The sequence below is a fragment of the Botrytis deweyae genome (assembly GCF_014898535.1).
Source record: "Botrytis deweyae strain B1 chromosome Unknown BDEW_041, whole genome shotgun sequence".
NCBI lineage: Eukaryota > Fungi > Ascomycota > Leotiomycetes > Helotiales > Sclerotiniaceae > Botrytis > Botrytis deweyae.
In genome coordinates, this window is record NW_024066248.1 from 121,764 (window position 1) to 145,155 (window position 23,392).

Sequence of the window (23,392 nt, forward strand, 5' to 3'; positions counted from 1 at the left end):
TATTCTTTAATAACTTTAAATTATTTAAGTAATATCTTATATAATAGGCTATATTAAAAGCTTTTTTACCTTTTTCTTCAAAAATAATTTTATAATTATATGATTAAAAGAGAGATAGAATATTAAACTTATATTTAAAGAATATTTAATAATATTGCTAATAAGCTTTAGGAATTGAGAATTTCATTTCAATATTTATAATAATATAATTAAAAGTAACAATAATTTCTGATTTGAAATTATTTAGAAAAACAATTGTAGTTATAATTCAATAATTATTATTCTAATTAGATTTATAATTTGAAATAATATTATTGATTTTTTTATAAATAATTATAAAGATTTTATAATTCTTACTTTTTTTACAAAAAATTGGAATTAAATCAACTTAAGTATATATGTATTATATATATTAGAAATATATAATAAAAAAGATTTATAAATAAATTAAATATAGATTTAATTAAAAATAGATTTCTTTCTAGATTAATTGAAATTGGGGATTTGATTACATTAGGGATTATTATATTAGATTTTTGAGAAGGCATAATAAGTATTATAAATATAATTAATACTATCTTTTACTATTCATTATTAATATGATAATGTATCTTTTTTAATTGAATATTTTAATTATTAATATCTTTTTATTTTAAGTAATTGATTTTAAGTTATTATAAGCTATTTTTAATTAGAAGTATATTTTTTAATAAAAAAATAGTAGGAGGATATTTGAAAGATTATTTAAGATATTATTTAAAATAATCGATTTTGATTTAAATTTTTATTAATTATTTATAATCTAGAATTATATTATAAATTCAAATTGATAATAAGAAATAATAAATAGAATATTATTAAATATTAATTATAAATTAAGAAAGATTAAATGAGTAATAACTTTGTCTTTTATATTATAATAATTTTTAATTTTAATTAATAGTTTGAATAATATAAAATAAAGTTTAAATATAGAAAATAATAATAAAAGAAGTATTCTATTAATAAAAATATAATTATTTATTTTGAAATCTATAAGTATTTAGTATAATATGAATATTTATTTTTTGAAAATATATATAATAGATTTATAAAATTACTTTTTATTAGTTTTATCAAATTAAGAAATCTTATATTTTAAATTATATTTAAAAAAAACTTCTATTTAAATATTTTAATTTAAATATTAGTTTTTGATAGTATAAATAGATTCAATAGTTTTATTTATATATCTAAATTAATATTTTCCTCAATATTCTTTTTTATATTATAAATTTTTTGTTTTTTTAATCTCTTAGATTTTGATTATAACACTTATATTATCTACATATAGAATAAAATTACAATTCGCTTTTAATATAGAGATAGATATACTATAATTGAAATTATTTTTTAAAAATAGAATATTATTTAACTTAAAGATTTTTATATAGTTAATAGAAATACAAAGGGGATATAAGATTTGAATAAATAGATTTGAATTATTTAATAAATAAAAAACGATTTTGAAAAGAATCGATAAAAGAGTTCTGCTAAACAACTTTCTAAGAGGAATTTCTTTAATAATTCTATTATAATTATATTTCTAAAGTATAACTTTAAATTTATTAATCTTAATAAACTTATTAGCTAAATCTTTTATAATATAATATTATTAAATATAAAGATTAATAACTTATTAAAGGAAATTGAAGATTTTTCTTTCTAAATTACAAAAGAGAGTTATCGGATTAGTAATTTCCGTTTATATAGCTAATAATCTAAACTTGTAATATCATATTAGAAAATTTCTATATTATATATTATTCAATATAATTTAGTATTTATACTCAGTACAGATATAATCGGCCTTAATCAGGTTTTTATAAATAATTATAAACTAATTAATTAATTACTAATCTATCAAACAAAGGACTTATATATATAATAAAAATACATATTCTTATATTTCTCCTTTAATTTATTCTATTATATAAAATCATTATTGTAGTTTCGAGATAAACAAGTTTTATAAAGTTTAAGTTATTTTGTAATTAATAGCTATTAGAAGCTTACTTTTAATTTTATATTATCCTTAAATTTAAATAAAAGATGAATGAACTTCGAAATATATAAATACTTTATTATAATAATAAGAGAATAAAAGAGAGATATTTATTGAATTTATAAATTGATCAATAAAGCAATTAGAATTGAAAGAAATCTATTATCAATATTCAAAAGAAATTATTACGAAAACTAGTTTTATAAATAGGATTTTCTTTTATTCTTCTTTTTTTCAATAATAAGAAATATCCTTTTAATAGAAATAACTAGAATATTAGAAATTCAAATTTTATAATCCTTTAAGGAATTTATATAATATTATTATCAGAATTAGAAAGATTGAAATAAATAAGTAATATTAGAATTACACTATAACAATTCTTCTTTAAACTTTATTATTTTATTTAATAAAATTTTATAATTTGCAAAAATCAATATTTGTTTTTTCTGAAATAAACAAATATATATTAATATACTACCCTCAAAAATTAATTCCTTAATTGAAGAATTATTTCCCAATTATTTATTCTTTTTATATCTATTAATATTTATATTAAAATCAAAAGAACTATATTTATTATTCTATCGAGATTAACTATTATTAATTAAAAGAGCTTAGTTAATTATAAAAAGAAAGTAATAAAGTTTTTTGAAATAAATAGATTAAATATAATAACAATACTTATAACTCAATATATTTAAAAGAAATATCTTTATTAAATCTTAATTGGAATAGATTTTCTTTCTATAAATAATATTGATATACAATTTATTCAAAAAGATATTATAATTATAAGATATTATTTAAACAATCACCAGATAGTTATACAATCATATAGAAATTGTAAATAATATAACACTTTGTCTTAAAAGAATTATAAAAACAAAATACAATTTATCCTTAAAATTTATAATTACAAAATCAAAAGCAAAACGCTCATCGAACACATCTATATATTAACTATATACACATAATCATACACATACACATATACGCATATAAATGATTACAACTACGATTGAATACCGATCCGTGACATTATTCATTATTATTATTATATTGAATATCTAAAATACTATACTTGTTAATAATTCTTTAAACAAATTATTAAAGAAAGTTATATAGATATAAAAACAATTATAAAAATAAGAGTATACTTCTTGAATTATAAAATATATCCACAATATTATTTCTATTATTTAGAGTCTTTAAAAGTCTATTCTATACAATTATTAGTCGTTAAATTATTGTTTTTAAATTACTATAAAATATAGATATCTATTATTTATTAATTATTAAACTATTAGTTTCTTAATTTCAAAAAAGTATTATTTACTTTTTTTTATTATATCTTTTTATAATATATTTTAAAAGCATTAATACTCTCTTTAATATTTATTATAATTTCTATTAGAATCAATGCAAGGTGACGACTAGTATAGAATATAGGTAGAAAACTAGAATAAGACTTTTCATTAATTCCTCTCAAAAACCTCTTTTTTTGAAGCTATATATATATATAAAAACTCTTCACTTGCTTTCAGATTAATAGTCAGCCCGATATCGTTTTTATATTGTATCAATATCTATAACAAAGCCCTCCTCCTTAGACTTTCATTCTTGAAAGCTTTAAAGTTATTCAACAATTAATCGCTACTGGATCGATTTCTTTTCGAAGCCTCATTAACTCTTATAGTAAACTAATTATAATACCTACATCCTTATTTTATAAGATTCAATTTTTTTATAGCTTTAAAAGAGCTATATTGTAATACAAAAATGCTAAGAATCAATCTATAAAATCCAATCCATATTCGAACTTTGAAAACTTTAAAAACCTTGAAAACCCTAAAAATTTCGAAAATTCAAAAAAAAAAGTCGATTTGTTTTTAATAAAGTGGTGGTTCGTATTCGATAATGAGGTGGTGGTTTGTATTCGATATTCGTATTCGATAGGGTTTTGCCTCCCCCTTTTTCGGTTTTTGTCCTCGAAAGTATATAAAACATATAAAATTAGAACTCGACATCAATTCGCTGGCAAATAGCATTCCACCTCCTGAAAATCCTGAAAATCTTAAAACTCTTGAAAAATGATAGAACTTTATAAACTAGTCGGGCTAATACCCTCAATATAGGAAAACCTTTAAAAACAATAAGGTTCTACTAGCTTTTCAATAAGTCTTCAAAAGTATATAAAACCTATAAATTAGAAATAAATAGTATTTTCGATACTATATAGCATTCAAAATCCTAAAGATAATAAAAATCCGGAATGTTCGGAAGAGGCCTAGTATCCCGAAAGTTCTGGAAAAGCCTGAAAATCCTGAAAATAGTGGAGCTTCACAAGCTTCCCACTGATTCCTTGAAACCTAAAAGGAATCCTAAAGATTCTGAAAATCCTGAAAAAAGCCCGAAATCCCGAAAGTCCTGGAAAAACCTGAAAGCCTTCGAAAACGACCTTTTTGCGTCTACCTATTAGGGTAAGGTGATTTCAGTGAATACTGTTTCGTTTTGAGTTAATATATAAGTTACTCGATAGGATATCGATTGTTTACAATTGGCTTCAATCAGTGATCTTGATTGATTATGGAATAGTTAGCTAAATTCTTCTCTAATATTTATATAAAGGCTCTATCTTCTTGATAAGAATTTAAATAGCTAGTTAAGCCCTTTTCTTTTGTAGAATACTATATTGGGGGTTTTATTTTCTTGAAATAGGAATCTTATAAAATAATAAAGCTTTATTAGCTTCCCGCCGAGTCCCTTAGGACTGAAAAACGTCTAAGGCAATTATTGCCTTCGATAATATGACAATATAAAATGAGTGCACTATTGGCATCTCGTGGGCGTAGGGTAGGGTTCGCGATCGCTTCGCGGAAGAGATTCTTTTCTTTCTTCTTATATCCTCTCTCTTCCTTTTATTCAATTGTTCGTCTCGAAAGGATATCGATACTGTATCGCGATAATGCTCTGTAAACCTTCTAAGGAATTTGTACTATAAAAACGTTTTTTTCTTAACTTTATTTCAATTTAATTTAATAAGATAGGGATTATAATAATAAATAATATCGATTGTATACCAATAGCATATTATAGGTATATCGTAGGTATATCGTAGCCTAATTGAAATCTAAACCTTTCGAAGCTTTTGAAGCTATTCCCAAAAACTAGTCGACGGCTTGCTCTAAAGGGTAGAATGAAAAGAATTGTTAGAATCAATACAAGGTGATGACTAATATAGAATATAGATAAAAAACTAGAATAAGACTTTTCATTAATTCCTTTCAAAAACCTCTTTTTTCGAAGCTATATATATATATAAAAACTCTTCGCTCGCTTTCGGATTAATAGTCGGCCCGATATCGTTTCCATATTATATCAATGCCCGTAACAATTTCAATTAAAATACTAAAAAGAAATATTATATTAATAATCTTTAATTACTCTAAAATAAGGAATTTTTTATAAGCTAGCTCTATTATACCCTCAATTATCTTTCTTTAATCAAAATCTATTGTTTTGGTATTTAACTATTTAATATATTCTTATAGAATTTGAGAATCTTCTTATATATATAAAAACAACAAAAAAAATATTGATATTATTTGAAAGGATAATAAAATTATAAATCGATTATTAAATATCTAATTAAATATTTGTAGATATAATAGTAGTATTTAAAAAGGTATTTATTAATAGTAAATTTAAAATAGAAAATATAATTATTATAATAATAAAGGAGGTTAGTGGATATTGATAATAGGTGTTCACAATGAAGGAGCAGGTTAGTGGAATGTATATAATATTGATTATGTAGATTAATTGTATTAAGGTAAAATCTAATTATAAAATAGAAGTGATATATGTATAGTAGTATAATATATATGTTATAACTTCCAATACTCCTCTAAAAAGCTTATTCTCTTAGTTTTTATAATTAGTTTTGAAATTCTAATATATTCTTGAATTTCTCAAATATCATTTTTATATATAGTTTTATTAATCTATTTATAGTTATATTGCTTATATTAATATAGCTAGTATTGATTAAATATTTTTCTATAAGATCTTGAATAAAGTAATGATATATATCAATATACTTTGATTATTTGTGTAAATAAAAATTCTTAATTAATATTAATATTTCTTGATTATTTTCTAATATTTGAATTTCGCTATTATTCCCAATATATTATAATTATTTTAAATCTTTTAAGAGTTAAGCTATCTATTATTTTTGTTTAATAAATATTATTATAGAAATATATTTAGTTTTTATATTAAATATAATTATAAATATCTATTTTTTGTTTATTTATAAGATTAATTCATTATAAAATATTATTATTTTATTAGAGATACTTTTTCAATTAGTTTTATTACTTGCCCAATCTACATCAATATATACTTTGATAATCCATTATAGAAAATTATATTCTTTATAAATATCTAATTGAATTTCCTCAAATCCAAAATATAATTTCTAATTGATAATTGATCTCAAATATTTTATAAGGTTTTTAAATACAATATTATAATATTTAGTAGAATTCAATATAACTTATACTAATCTTCTGAAATTAAATACAATATTCAGTTTAATATAAATTATAGAATAGATTATATTACTAATTACTTGTTAATATTTGTTTATATTAATAAGCTCATTATTTAGAAGTATTAATTATAATTAATTGTAATTCAAGATTAATATTTTTTTTAGAGTATATTGACTATAAGAGATTTTGAAATGAATAAATATTATATTCAAATACTCTTTTTGATCTATAATTAATATTCTCTCAGATCTATTACGAATAATGTATATTTCTAAAATCTTATTAATCTTTTCCAAATTTTTGGTATTGAATTAAGTTGAAAAATTATCATAAAATCATTTAATATTCTGTTTTTGTATAGCAATAATAATAATATTATCTACATAAATTAGGAAAAGTAATTATTACAAATGATTGATATATAAATATAAATCTATAAGGTTTTATACGAAATCTATCTTAATTAACTTTCCTTTTAAAAGAAAACTCTAATCTCTATTAACTTATTTTAATTTGTAAAAACTTCGAAGTGTATATAATATATAATCTTAATAAACTTAAATACTTTAAAGAAGTACTAAATAGATTTCTTTTTTTAAATATAATTTAATAAATATATTTTTGATATCAAAATAGGAATATTCAAAATCTTCTTTTACAACAATTACAAGAAAAAGATAAAAAGTATTAAAGCAAATTATAGAAATAAAGATTTTATTATAATCTTTTTCTAAAATTTAATTGAATCCTTTAACCACCAATCTAACCTTGAATTGCTTTATTTTATTATTTTTTGTTTTAATAATAAATATTTATTTTATTAAAATTAGATTATTTTTTTGTAATAAAATAAATTCTTTTTAAATATTATTTTTAATTAATAAATCTACTTTTTCTTGAATTACAATTTGCTAGTTTTTTACATACTTCTTATTTGCTATTACATCTTTATATATATTTAATATTTTGATTTTAAATATTTTTATTATTAACAATGCGATTTCAATTTCTGTTAATATATTTTTTAAAAAAATCAAGATCTTGGAAATAATTTTATTATTTGTTTTCTTTTTGAATTAGTAAATATTTGAAATTATAATTATAATATATTTGATTAATTTTGATATTGATTTATTTAAAAAGGTAAGTAAAAATCAAATAATCTTGAAGATATACTTTTTTATATTGTTATCATCATCTCTCTTTTTTTTTCTAAAATTGTATCTTAAATTTGATAATATAAAAATAGGTATAGAAATAAGTATTATAAATAATAAAATTATAATCGAATTTAGTGATATAAAATTAGAAGTTGAAATAATTTTAGGTAAGGTAATCTCTATTTCTTTATTGTTATTTTCTAGTTTTAGTAAATTATTTATTACTTATTAAATATTTCTATACTCGTTTTTATTAAAATGTGGTATTCTAATCTTTGTTTATTTTAATATTGGTAAGTATACTTTTATTGAATTTATAATTATTTCATTTAATAATATTAATAAATTAATCAGAATAAATAATAATTTAGAAACATTTTTGAATCTATTACGAGACTTGTAATTAGATTCTATATTCTTGGTATCTTACAATTCAACTATACAGTTTTTGAGTTTCAAATCCATATTTCCTTTTTTATAGTTTTCATTAATTATAATATAATAAAAGCAATAAATATAATCTAATTCTAATAAATAAATCTTTATATACTTAATAATATCTTTTGAATATCCTAGGAATATCCCGATTCTTATTATATCATAGAATTTATTATATCTTTATTCTATTGAAATAGTTTTGAGATTGATATAAGCATAACATCAATTCCCCCAGATCTTGTATATATCGATATCTGATAATATACCTATAAATACTTCAAGCAAGCTCCAATCAATTCCATTTATATCTGGGCCAATACTAATACAGTTTCGAATATATACATCATATTCAATAGCTTCATTCCAAAACTTTAATAATAAATAAGCTTTTTTTAATATTACTCTCATATCAGTTTCTACAATACATATATTACATTCGACTAGGCTGTTTTGATAAGATAACACAATTACTATAACCTCTAATCACACACCAATCTTCCATTCCCAAATAGTTTGAAAAAGCTCTAATACATTATCAATTCTGATAGCAATTATAATTATTCCTATAGCAAATTCAATTTCCTATTTCCAGACTTTCAATAAGAATATTACATCACTTTTTTGTTTCAATAAAATAATTTAATTTATTTTTATAGCACTATCAATAATAAAAAGAAAGTATCTATACCCTCAAATAGTCTTTTAAAAAAAACCAGTAATATCAAAATAAATTAACTCTAGCCTTTTAGACTTTTATATACTTAATTGGCTTGAAATTCTATTAATTATTTTTATAAGAATATACACTTCATAAACATCCAGAGTTAAAGGAATCTTGATTAATCTCTAAAGTATAATAATTTTATATAGATTCCTAATTTTATTAGAATCAAGATAATTGAATTGTTTATATTAAAAAAAGTATTTTTCCTTTTCCATTATAATCAATTCTTCAATTTCCCCTTTTATTCCATCAATCACCTCTACAAAAAATATAAAGAATATAGAATCCTTATATCCTGATTTTATATACAAAATGATATACATCCCATCTTTTATTATAGTTTTGATAATCTTATTATTTTTATCGTTTTCTAGTATAAAATATATCTCCTTAAAACTAAATATACCCTTAAACCCTACCTCACAAATTCTCTTAACTAAAAACAGATTAACCCCCAATCCTAATACATATAGCACTCTAATTAATGATATCCTTATTCCATCCTTACATATCATATCCATTATTTCTTATTCATTTAAATACATAGCTTCCCCACCAATTGTTATCCTTCATCGCAGAATATAAGTTAGATTTCTGAAAAGAAAACATTGATTAAACATATATAAAATAATATTAATATTAATATACCATTACAATAAAAATGCCTTACTAATACTTTTCTTGATAAAATAATAATACTCAAAATCAGACTCGTTATTAACAATACTCTTAATAATATCAGAACTTGATTCAGTAATATAAACCTTATACTCTCTATACTTTTTATCTTTTTACAATAAAAAGATGAATTGTCTTTTCTTTTGTTTATACTTTAAATTAGATTTCAAAAGATATTTAATATATTAAAATTAAAAGCATTTTAGAACTAAGTAACCAGATTTGTTACAAAGTTTATAAATAATAATAAGTATATCAAATTCCAAACTTATACTAATCTTATACTAACAATAAAATAGAACATATTTCTTTTTTTTTACAAAATATATCTGTTGGTATTACCATGGGAATGGTGAAGTAATATAGTACTAATGATTTACACTGTTGTAATATTACTTAAGGTTCTAAAAGCTAAAGGCTACAAACGTATATGCTATAGTGTAGGGGCGCTAGCGCATGCGCTAGTATGGTTATATGATTCCTATCCCAATACTAGCGATTCTTTTAAAGTCGTTGTATTGTATCTTTTCTAGCTAATATCCCTTTTCCAATATAATTATTTATACTACTAATCTCTTTTAATCTATTCCGTAATCTTAATCTTTATAATATTATTATTAATCAAATCCTTTAGGACTTGATACAGCTTAGATTTAGTTATTGTATCTGTAAGATTAGATTCTTTATTAATCTATTTAATCTTTATAATCTCTTGTTTCTCATATACTTTTCGAATTGTTATTATATCGATTATTAATTTCTTTTCGATAATTATATTAAGTTTCATAAGATAGTTATATAATAATCTTGAATCAATACATATGATTAATAATATCTTGCAATTTGAAAAGATCTTATTAAAAATATCTTTAATTACTACACTAATATCAAAACTCAAAACTATACTATAAAGCTCTAATATTAATATGTTTCTAATAATTTTTTTATATTTAATTGACAATTAATAAATAATATTAGTTCTATCGAATTTGTCTATTAGAATAATAATATATCTAATTTAGAAAAACAAATCTTTATTATTAGTAAAGAATACATTTATAAATATAATCAATTTGAGAGAATTTATATCAAATAGAATAAATTATAATCCTTTCTCTGAATTATTGATTTACTATTGAATATATTTATTGAAAATATTAATATCTTTCTCTTTTGGATTAATTGTTTGTATAGTATATGATAAGTCGAAAACTGTCTTTGATTAATATATAATTGTTATATATACTCCTCAAGTATATTATATAATATATTAATCTTTTACTATTATCAACTTTCTAAGCTTATCACATATGCCTTATATATCAAATAATTCTAATTTGATTAGATAAAGGTTTTTGTATTATTTCTTTTGATTGAGGTAGATTATACTATTATCCCATTGAATAATCAGATTACTATTAAATTTAAATAATATATCTGATATAAATGTCTTACACTCTTTTACTATAAATTTAGTATTTTTGAGTTTAGTTTGCTTATAATCTGCAAATACTTTATTAGCTATAATAAGTATATTATTCATTTGTAATTTGATAATACTGAATACTATATTGTTTTTAGTTGTATACAACAAATATGGATTATAGATTGATTATATTATTTTGAAAGTATTAGTATAATACTTGTAGTAAATACTAAATTAGTGATTTTCTGTTTTCGGGATATCATATAATAATTATATAACTTATAAAATAAAGCTCTCTGAAATGTTTATTTCTAATAATAATTGAGTATAAAACTTCCGAACTAAATTTAATATTGATTATATATATATTTATATAATATTGCGAATACTTATAGTTACCTTGTTTTTGAATAGTATAGTTATCACTACTAGCATAATACATTGATTAATATATTATATCATAAACAATTGTATCAAAATAATACTTTTTCCTTAATCTTTCCATACTTATATAACTAATTAGGATTTAAAAAATATTTTATCAATTCCTTCATTTTTAATTTTATCGATAAAACGAAAATTAAAAATCCTTATACTCATAGAGATATTTGTAATCTTCATAAATTAGAAAATATTGTTTTCTATAAGTCCATTGATCTTTTTTTGTTTTGATTTTATGAAAATTGTTGATGGTAGGGTATTAATAGATACTATATAGTATTTAATGTATTGTATATTGTTAGATTCGTTTTTTTTTGACAAAAAAATCAATAAATCTAATAGGTATTCTATAGATTTGATATTTTCTCTTTTTGTGAAAAGTATTATTTATACTAGAATTACTATTTGAGGGATTTATTATTACTGAGGTTGGGGGTTTCTAGATATATTTAAAAAGGTTTTCTCTAGATTTTTACTTTTAATGGTAGCTAATAAAGAAATAAATATAACTTTGTTAGATTTTGGTAAAGTTATTATACTTGTATTAGGTATAGCAAATTGCTTTTATTATATCAATTCAGTTTATATAGATAATATTTATAATAATTTGATAAATAATTAAAATTAATCCTAAGGTTAATCCTATATATCCTTTATATAAGGTTTAATTTGAATAATACAGAATTTTGTTGGTTTGTTTGATAATTATATTATATATATCTCATTTTTTATACCTAATAAATAATATGGTTCTGTTTATTCTTTATATTCTCTCTATACTCAAACCTTCAAATTAATAGATAAATTATATAAAACCATTGTAAACAATCTATTTTACTAATTCAAAGTATTAGATACTTGTTATATTACTTATAACTTATAAATCTCATTTATTATTTTCCTAATTACTAATTACCTTTATAAAACTATAGGTATAGGTGGGTCAGATTTAGATATTTGTGGATATACTCTAAAGATTAGAAGTATTGAAATTAATTTGTTTGATCCTATAGTATTATTTATTGCTTTTATAGTTATTTATAGTATTATCTTTTTTATAATAAAGCTATTAAGCTTATCGGAAATAATAGTGTATACTTTCTTAATGATTGTATAATAGTATTTAATTATATCAATTGATTAATATATTTTAATTGATATATTCTTTATTTTTATCAATATAATTACAGTGTATTAAATAAATTTCTTATTTATAAAATTCTTTCTAGTATTATATATAATAAAATCTGATGGATTGGTGTAAGTATCCATCCAGTACTTTCGAAGTATATCGAAAGTATGTTTCGTAGTGATATTATCTAATCATTGTATAGCTTAAAATTGTATTCTTTTATTAATAATATATAGAATAAAATAAATATTAATATATATTATATTAACTATAATTGAATAATTAAAATCAATATTATCTTATAAATTGAATTTAAATCAATTTAGTAATTTTCTATATTTTTAATAATATTAATAAAACTTGTTGAACTTGTTAATCTCGGTTTTTGAGATATTATTGTAATTAGTTTGTTAAAGTATTTATAAAAGCCTATATGCTAATAGATGATTAAAGTAATGATATAATTGTTATAGTTTTGTATTAATAAAATAATATTTATTATTCTCAATGGTTTGTTGTATAAACTGCTATATGTTTATTTACTATAAAAGGATAGTATGCTTATTGTATTGAATATAAGAATAATTTTCTCCTGTTTTTATAACGATAATATCGATGATGTTATTGTAATATATATTGAAACAATCTATATTATTGAATAATAGTAGGAATAGTGTTTTTGTATTTATAATATGAAATTTGATAGTTTCTAAAAATAAATAGAATTTAATCAATCTGAAAAATTCAGTTTTTTCAATTCCAAATATCATATTTATAATTCCTATTTTACTTGTATTTAAAATAATATTCTCGATAATCGTTTTATATACTATATATTAATCAAATTCTACTATAAACTATTGTATTATAGCTATATTAATAATAATACCCTTAAATTCTTTCAAATCATATTTATTTATAAATACAAATTTATCTTGAATTTAATATATCAGGGTATAGATGAATATTTTATTAATTAATTTTATTGTAATCTTTTTATTATTAATAAATCTATTTTAAATAATAAAATTTAATTATAGTTTTTATACTAACAAATTTTGAAATTCATATTAAGCAAAATAAGTTTCAACTTTTTTATTAGTATTAGGATCAGATTTTTTATTATGATTTTAATTGAAATCTTTGTATTTAATAAAAAATTATTCAAAACCCTTGTTAAAGCTATTATTAGTTTTTTTAAATTGCTCCTTATATTTACATCGTGATTCATTATATTTCTTTTTATTATATTAGATTGATTAATAGTTATTCTTTTTGTAAACAAAATATCTCTTTTTAATTTGTAATTTAAATAATTATTGATTATTTTGTTTAAAGTCTTTATTCTGATTGTATTCTCCTTTGTATTGATATTTCCGATTGGTATAGAATATTGTATTTCTATTTGGGTTAGTCAATTTCTATATTATAATAGTTGAGTAAAGTTCTTTAAGGAGATTTGGTATATTATTAGTTAGATGAAAATAAGCTAGAGAGTATGCTGGTATTAGTGTATATATATTGATGATTTTTTGGTGAAATATATACTTTATTCGAATCTCATTACTAAATCTTTTGTACAAATAATATAATCTTGTTATTATCTCTTTTAGATAGTGGGTAATTGATTTACTATTATTCTCTGGTTGTATTATTATATCTTTTAGTATAATAATCTTTTATTGCTGTATAATATTCTTTTTGTGTTTGGGGTTTTTAAATGTATTTATAAATAAATTGCGAATCTTTTAAATCAATTCTGGTATAGTTTTTAGATTTGTATGATAAAAATCAAGTGCTCTGCTGATAAGTATAGTAGGGAATATTTTTAAAAACAAATTATCAAATATATTAATATATTAGTAGTTATTGAGGAATATATTATATTTGTAGATGAAATTATTATTTTATTTATTGTATTTATTCTTTTTATTATAAAGTTTTGTAAGGTTTTTGAGAAGGTAATTAAAATTTATAACTTTTGATAATGAATTTGAAAAAATCTCTGGAATATTGTAATTGTAATCTGAATTACCTCCTCCTTTTTCTCCTATACTACCTCTACCTCCATTGTTGTTATTTTTATTATAATCATCTTGTAAATTTCTATTATAATTATTTTATAAATTCCCATCATAACCGTTTTATAGAAAATTATTTTCTTTACCTCTATTATTTTCTCCTTTTTTTTTTTTATTCGAATTATTATTACTACTAAATAAATCACCAAATGATTGATCACCTCTTTTTTATAATAATAGAAGTAATTGTAATAACAGAAATTTAGGTTGTTAAGGTATTTCAGATCGAAACTATCCATACAAAACCAATCACAAAAGTAATAGTTTTTTTTATTTGTAAAATAAATATACAGATAAATTAGGTTCACTATTTTTCTATAAAAAATTAGTATTAAATTAAGAAACAAATCTAGAATAATAGAATACTAATAATTTTAATAATACTTTTTGTTCAATATCAATACCTTTTCCTTTATTACCTAATAGACTGAATCCTAAAACTATCGCGATTTGAAATAGAATACTTAATATTTGCAATAACCTATATTAATTGAAACCTGATAATCCGGACTAATCGCTTACTTAAAATACCTCAAATTCTTTTAATAATACATATACAAAAACTTGAATATCTTTTTTATTTATTTTCTTCTATATACTTTTTAATCAAAATATAAATCCCTTTTTTACAAATATATTTATAATCTTTTTATCTAACCACTCTCTATATAATAATCAAATTACATCAACTAAAGTATTATAAATAGATCGTATCATACAAATCTCATACTTTACAACAAATATACTATATAAATATAATTCGTATCTTAACTTATATAAAAAACATATATCAATTGCTTTAAAATATTCCGAATTGAAATATTCGAATTCGCAAAAATAATCCAACCATAACTCGTCATCATAATACTTCAATTATTAATATTCGTAAAGTTTATACTTATAAAATTTCCTGATCTCTTTCATACCTACTTGCTCTATAAAATCAATCAGATTGTTTTACTATCTCTCAACCATTATGTCAAAATTATTAGTTATAATAACTAATAATATAATAAACTCTATTACACTTCTAATATCGTCCTTACATTTAGGCTTATATTTTGTAAAGTTGTTTTTGTAAGATCCTACCATATTAACAAATAACAGATAGATAATAGAATAAGATAAAATAAAATACTTAAATATAACTTTACCAAACCTAGCAAAGTTGTATCTATTCATAAAAGATAATACTTAACTTGAGCTAATAACTACTAATTCATACTCTTCAACACATATTATTTCGAAGAATAAAATATAGATTAAAATTGAATATAAAAGTTATCACTACATTACTAATTAAATTTGTTTATCAATATTAAATTATATTAGATTAATACTGAATATAAGAATTATTACTACATTACTAACAATCCTTATTCACACAAAAACAAATATCAAACCACATTACTTTAATACAAAAGCTTATACCTTTTCAGAGAAATATTAATCTTAATCACAAACCCATATTACATTTGAAATTAAAATATCAGATTTCTGATCTATAATATCACTAATCAATATTGATATTACTATAAAAATAATAAAGTAATATAATACTAATAATTTACACTATTATAATATTGCTTAAGATTCTAAAAGCTAAAGGCTACGAACATATATGCTATAGTGCGGGGGCGCTAGCGCACGCGCTAGCGCGGTCACATGATCCCTGTCCCAACAATATCATATCTCCAGAGTTTTGCATTTCGATTTCTTTAATCTATAAATACTTAATCTTATCATTAATACTTAAAATAGAACTAACAATACAAATCATATCAATAATAATTTTATATTTATCAAGAAAAAACAAGATTAAGCTTTAAAAGAGTAATTTATCTGTATACAAAGCTCCAATTAAAGTATCCACAGATAAAAGCTTTTTTCAAAAATCCTTAAGCTTATCCCATACACCTATAATAATTATATTAAAAGTATTATCAAAAAAAAAGATCTTAATTTTAAGGAAATACTCGTTTGTTGCTATATTATCAATTCTAAAGTATTTAATAGTTAGATAATCCTAAAGTTTCTTTATTATATTATATTTATTTATTAAAACCTTATTATTATCAAATAATAAATAATAAATATAAAATAATATACTAATATCATCCTTAAAAAAGATAACCTTTTTGTTGATATTGAATTGAATCTTTATTATAACACTACCACTACCACTAAAAACTTAAAGTTTTTCGAAATCCTTAGCTAATCCATCAATATTTGTAATCTATATATATTTCTGTAATGTTTTCTTATATACATAAAATCAGTCTTTTTCTCAAAATTGAATTCTTATTTAATAAATTCAGTATTTATAATTTTCTTAAATAAAAAAAAGAATATACTTAGAATAATTCTTAGATTTAATATCTTTATTTATTTTGAGGTTTTATAAATAAAAGATTTATATCAATAATTTATATATATTTTAATAATAAAATAAAAAAATTGAAAAAGAAAAAAAACTATTTTAATTAAACTCCCCCAATTTTGAAATTAGTATTATAAAGAGAAATTCTTTTTAAAATAAAATAATTGAAAATAATAAATTTTGATTTATAAATAATAATTTTTAGAATGATATTAAATACTATATAATTAATAATACTTTTTAGTATTAAACCAAAATAAATAATTCTTTTAATAATAACTCATAGTTTTCTTATTTGAAAAAAGGATATGATATAATTGATTATTTTATTATTATATTTAAAAAAGAGGTATAATATAAATAGTTATTTTACTATTACTATTCAGCAATCTATTTACTGTATACATTTTGTATATTGATATTATATTATATAAAAACTTTTTATTGTTAATCTCTATTTTGATAATATAAGCTATTTAAAAAGCTTTTAGTCTTAGTTTTATTGTAGAGCTACCAGGCTTATAACCTATTCATAATAAAGGAGTAAACTAGTGAAATACATATAATATTAACTATATAGATTAATTGTACTAAGGTAAAATCTAATTATGAAGTGGAAATGATATATGCACAGTAGCGTAGTGTACGTGCTACAACTTCCAATAATAGGCTGTAATATTGAAATAGAAATGAAAAAAATAAAAACAGGTTTTTCTTTTTCCTTTTTCTTATTACTATATAATTTGAATTTATAACAATTCTGTTTAATAATCTACTTTATAATTTATATATATAAAGGGAAATTAATGGTTACATTATTAGTTTTTCTAATAATATACTTTACTTATTTAAGTTACTTATTAATAGATATTATATAATAATTTTTAATATTAGAAATCTAATAACAACAATTAATATTAAAATATTTATATTCTGAATATCTCTAACACTCTAAAACCTTTTTTTAAAACTCCTCCACCTTCAGATTACCCTTTCTTTAAATATCCATTCTCTTCAACTATTTCTTCATTATAATATTATATCCTATCCACTTCTCGTTATCTAACTCGATCTCTAGTTTATTATTATTATTATCCTTACCCTCATCTGAATTTGAATTTAGTTTTATATATCGAATATATTTCTTTTTAGAATCTAAATTCTTATCAATAAAAAATAGAAATATATTTTTTAGAATAAATATAATAAATTTTTACTCTAATAATATTCTAATACTTTTTATTAAAATGTTTTTATATATAAAGATTATAAAGAATATTCTTTTATTTCTTTTTATTAAAAATATTATTGAATTTATTTCTATTTCTTTTAACTGGTTTTGTATAAATCACCTATTATTATAAAATTGGTTTATTTTTTATAGGTATATATCTAATATCTATTTATTTATTTCTTTTTATATATCACTTGAAAACTTATTAAAATTCTTTTAAAAAGGATTATTAATATTGAGAGTCTTATAAATTACAAAGATTGTTTTTTTATTAATATATTATTTGAAAGAGAATTGATAGAATATATTATATATTATATTCTTTATTTTAAAATTAAAAGTAGATTTATATAAAGGAAATTTATTTTATAATATTAGTATATTAGATAAAGAAAAGCTAATCTTAAAAAACTCTAAAAAAAATTATAAAAAAAGTAAAACTAATAATAAAAGCAGTAAAAACTCTTTTATCTTTTAATATACTCTTTTAAGGTTTTATAAACTTTGAAAAAGATTTCTTAAGCTTTTTAAATAATGAAATAATAATAATTAAGTTGAAAGGGGATATTTGCTTTTTATTTAAAACTTTTTTGCTTGATTTTAAAACTTTAGTAAATCTCTTAAAAAGAGAAGTAAGTAAATCCTCCTATTCAGTAAAGCATTTAAGTTTTCTAGTCGTCACAATCATTTTGTATTAATTATTTATTAAATTAAAGTAGTAATAATAAAGATATAAATAAAATAATATATTTTAAAAAGTTAGAATATATATTTGAACAGAAATCATATAAGCATTAAAATTTAAGGTTTTGGAAACACGTTATTAAATTGGGTGTATCTAATCTAATCTAATCTTGAATATTTTTCAAAACTACCACTACACGTCCCGCGTCCAACAAACTTTTTGATTCGTCGGCGCGTCATATCCATATTCATTTCAATGTCTCATCGAGTGTATATACATTTATCTTCTTAGCTTCTCAGTCCTAATGGTACAACTATTCTCGGACCATTTACTGAACCATCCCTCAGTCTATCAAGTGCTGCATTTATGCCTTGTAACCCACCATGTGCGACTTCAATTTCAGGAGTCGCTATTCTATTTTGCTCGAATAGTCTTTCCAACCAAATCATCAATCCTTCACCGATATTCGGTGCCTCATGAAATGTCTTGATGGGAACCGAATGATATAGCACTCCTGGAGTTGGTTCCTTTGGCAACCCGGTCAAGCCAACAAGATGCGCTCTTTTCCCTTCAAGTCCATTCTCTGAACGCATGGTTTGTGCGAGAAGGGCTGTACTCTCTTTCCCTCTCGTATCAAGTCCAAAGCGGAGTTTTCCCTTTGTGATACCTTTGACGATGGATATCGCCCTTTCAGTGTCAAAACGATCCACCAAGAGATCTGCACCATGTTTCAACATACGTTCACCACTTCGGGCAACGTCTATCACTGCAATAACTCTAAGTCCTGCCAGTTTTGCAAGTTGGACTGCGCAACACCCAGTAGCAGATGAACCTTACAACCGTTAGCATTTATCAAAAGTCTTACAGAGATTGCCTCACCTCCCCAAATTGCTATCCAGTCCCCAGGTTTGGGCCTCTCATCTTCTCGGATACTATCAAAGCATTCTGCTCTCACATCATGTGGAATGGAATCTCTAGATATGGATCGGATTGCCTGGAAAAGATCTGGCCCTTGAATTTTACCCTCATCATTGGCAAAATTTACTCCCAAACATATACCTAACCCAAGAGCTGCGGCAACAAAGGCAACGCCAAGTGGTGCGGCATTGATTGGACTTACGGTACTTGGAAGCCTGCAAGCATTGAAGTCCGAAACGATTGCATATTGTTGATACGCAGCTTTCCGAGAATCTCGATAATCAGTGGAAATTCCCATAACCTAGAACTGTTAGCAATTACTTTACTCAGCATTCATAGATTCTTACAGTATCTCCAGGTTTGAATCTCGAATTTACTTGGGTTGATTTTACCACCTTTCCAGCAAAGTCTCGGCCACTTATACAGGGGAGAGAAGGCAGTCCAAAGCCAAAGTCGCTATTATGAATGGTTAATTAAATGATATCATTTGCTATCAATACACGAAATAATACTTACGGAGCTTTCCAGTCGATTGGATTCAAACCAATAACTTCCACTGCAACAAGCATTTCTCTGTCATTACTTAAGGAAGGTATCGGTTGCTCTGCTGCATGGGTGTATCTTTGCTTTGCGCCATGCAAGAGTAAGACTTCTTGATGCGACACATTGTTTAGGTTCGAATTATGAATTGAATCGGATTCCTGGCGGGGAACTTCTGTCTCGTGGTGCAAATAGATACCCTCGGGCTCACTCTCTGGTTCAGGCCAATTGTGAAAGACCTTCTGATACCCATAAGATTCCGGAGTCTTTGGGGGTGTTATTGCCTGATTGACAGATGCCGGTACATATGTTTGGGTTGAAGTCATTCTCTTTTTCGAAGAATAGAAGTTTGTTGAATTGTTTCCTGCTCAATCCAATCGCTCAAAGTTCGACAAAGTTGAGTATATCGACGATTTCAGTCTCACTTGAATCATCTTCTAATTTCGTTCTGGTTCCTTGTGAATTCGGAATAATGGATACATTGTCACGCAATATTTAAGTTCATTATTTGCCAATCGCTATCAAAACCGAGGTTCGAGATTCGTTCACTCCAAAAATCATAGCCAATCTTCGTTATTGCTATGTACATGATCTCCCTTATCATAATGTGTATGAATATGCGGAGGTGATGGCGTGACGCACTAAATACCTCTAATTGTGGGTCTCCCCGTGATGTTCAAAGTTCAAACACGGCAGATTGGAGTTAGAGCCAGAAAAGGCATCTTATCTTATCAAACACAAATTCCTGCGATTTACTTTGAGCAAATTGTTGAAGAGTGTTTACTCATTTATCGCTTTGGCTAGAATACATCTTCACTACAGACGAAACAATAATTTCCAAAGACTGTGCGATACGAAAATTCAACCCGCAGGAGGACCACACCGGTATAACAGAAAAGCCTACTTTCGTAACTAGTAAGAGAACACAACTCGTCACCTCCCTATAAGGTTATGCACCTCGTACACTTTTTCCTCAAAGTAAAGCGAAGGTTTCTCGGACAATTTGATCATCACTTAGACCTCGAAAGACTGTCGAACGAATAATCTGCAAATCCGGAAGTGCTGCAAGTTCTCTATCGATTTCCTCAACTGGACAGAACACCTTGTGATTTTATCATTAATGTTGAGTGCCCCTGGATAGCAAGATTTTGATATTTACTTTTATCATACGCACTACGCAGATCGCGTTCTCCATGAAAGCTGTTATCTGGGTGTAGCATCGGTGCGTTCAGTGGACTACCATGTTGAAGAACATTTCACCTGCTTCTACCACAATAGAAAAAAAGACAACGACTGTTAGGTATATCTGATTTGAATGGTCGTCTTTTTTCTTATACACATTTTTTGTGTTCATTTCTATGTCGTTGCTTTTTCTGCGACAATTTCAAGCTCATCCAGCGTCTCTTCATCCCCCAGTTGCTTCATTCTTTATTATGAGCTTTGCAGCCAGATTTGTACGCGGAAACACGTTTTTCGTTGATATCGTTTGCATACGTCGCACATACTTAATGCGTGCAATGGGTCAACCGACTGTGCATTCAATTGTTGGTGGTAGCTTCCTTCTGTAAATTCCAGCTTGTTCTCGGGTGGAAAGTTACACAGCATTGTTGGAATTTCCTTCACCCCTAGCCTTGAAACAACAAGTTATTCGTTGGCATATTATAGGTAGTCAGTTTTGTCCCTTGGTGAAGACCAATCGACATGATAAAGTAAACAGATCATTTCTGTGACACTTTTCCTCGAAGTTCGAAGCACTGTTCTATTCTTTTAAGCATAACTTATTCTTGAGTGATAACCCCCCTTTTAGGATTTTGTTCCAGCATTTACACCGCTGCGGAGAAATCAATAACTTCCGAGGCACATTGCAAAGTTGACAAATTGAATGGAACATTGCCGCCCCAGTGGGTAACTGGTGACGATGCATCATTACCAGTTTTTGTTCTGGAAGTGTTCCCAAGTTTTGGATTGTCGGCAAACGTTTACCAAGGTATGGGAAACATTATTGGAGAATCGGACAATAGGGAAATTGAGCCTTTCAATGCCAGACACACTAGTGGTGGATCAAGTGGAGAACACTCGGCACTTTGGCTCAAGCTTCATTGTTGCTTCTATTTTCATGGATTGGGAGCCCCTAAGGTTGCAGGACGACGGCTCTAGTTGACCAAATAGTATTTCCTTCGCCAATACGTTCACATGAAGTAACATATTGGCCAGAACAATAGCAGTCGAGAGTAGGAAACCTTATTATCCACAAGGGTTTGCTCCGCGACCTTACTGAGAATGTCACCAAAATAAATTAAATACTCGCTAAACGATTCTCCGTCGGTAGGTTACATGAAACAGAAACATGGGGTCTTGTGGGTCCGAAATAGCCAAGAGCAATGTATCCAGGGCTCCAAGTGGCACAAAGGTGTTTATGTCCGACAACCTCTTGAACTGTAAATACGATATTGGAATTAGATGTTACGGAGGTTGTCAGTGTAAGTATTGTAAAACACACTAAAAAGCGGCCGAGCTTTTCCCTACATACAGAGGTTTTAGCCAATAAAAACCTTACGTTTTTTAAAAATTAATATAGTGAATTCCAGACAATAAAAGTATTATAAAGAATCTCTTGAGAATAAAAAAAAGTATCAATTTTATTAATATTTAATATATATATTATTAATATTAATAATTATCTAATATCTATTTTTTACATTCTTAAATAAATTAATTAAATATTTATACAATATAGCCTCTTATACTTTATTAACAGTTTTCCTAAGCTTATTATAGGTTATCTTATTATATAAATAATAATCCTAAATTCAATCTTTTATCTTATTTTATATATTCTCAATAAAATTAAGATTTAAACTAAACACCAGCTATTTAATCTTTTCAATATCTTTTTTAATGAAATCCACAAAAATAATACCAGCAGTATACTCAAGAACTCCATTCTGT

The 23,392-nt window shown here is 23.2% G+C and overlaps 1 protein-coding gene across 1 annotated transcript; it reads right to left on the reverse strand.

Annotated features, from left to right (window-relative positions):
• Positions 1 to 19,111: 19,111 nt before the first annotated feature.
• On the reverse strand, positions 19,112 to 20,977 carry EAE98_010859 (uncharacterized protein). Its single transcript, XM_038958481.1, has 4 exons — positions 20,420 to 20,977; positions 20,251 to 20,359; positions 19,865 to 20,204; positions 19,112 to 19,817 (listed from the first exon to the last, which is right to left on the reverse strand). Exons 1-4 carry the CDS (start codon positions 20,767 to 20,769, stop codon positions 19,273 to 19,275), a joined length of 1,344 nt encoding a protein of 447 aa, XP_038805141.1. The 5' UTR covers positions 20,770 to 20,977; the 3' UTR covers positions 19,112 to 19,272.
• Positions 20,978 to 23,392: the final 2,415 nt, after the last annotated feature.

Bases quoted from the DNA above. Each gene is read 5' to 3' on its own strand.
- EAE98_010859 (XM_038958481.1), bottom strand. From the start codon at position 20,769: ATGACTTCAACCCAAACATATGTACCGGCATCTGTCAATCAGGCAATA. The intron at 20,360-20,419 runs GTAAGTATTATT...CATTCATAATAG, and splicing joins CCAATCGACTGGAAAGCTCC to CGACTTTGGCTTTGGACTGC. The intron at 19,818-19,864 runs GTGAGGCAATCT...AACGGTTGTAAG, and splicing joins CTGGATAGCAATTTGGGGAG to GTTCATCTGCTACTGGGTGT.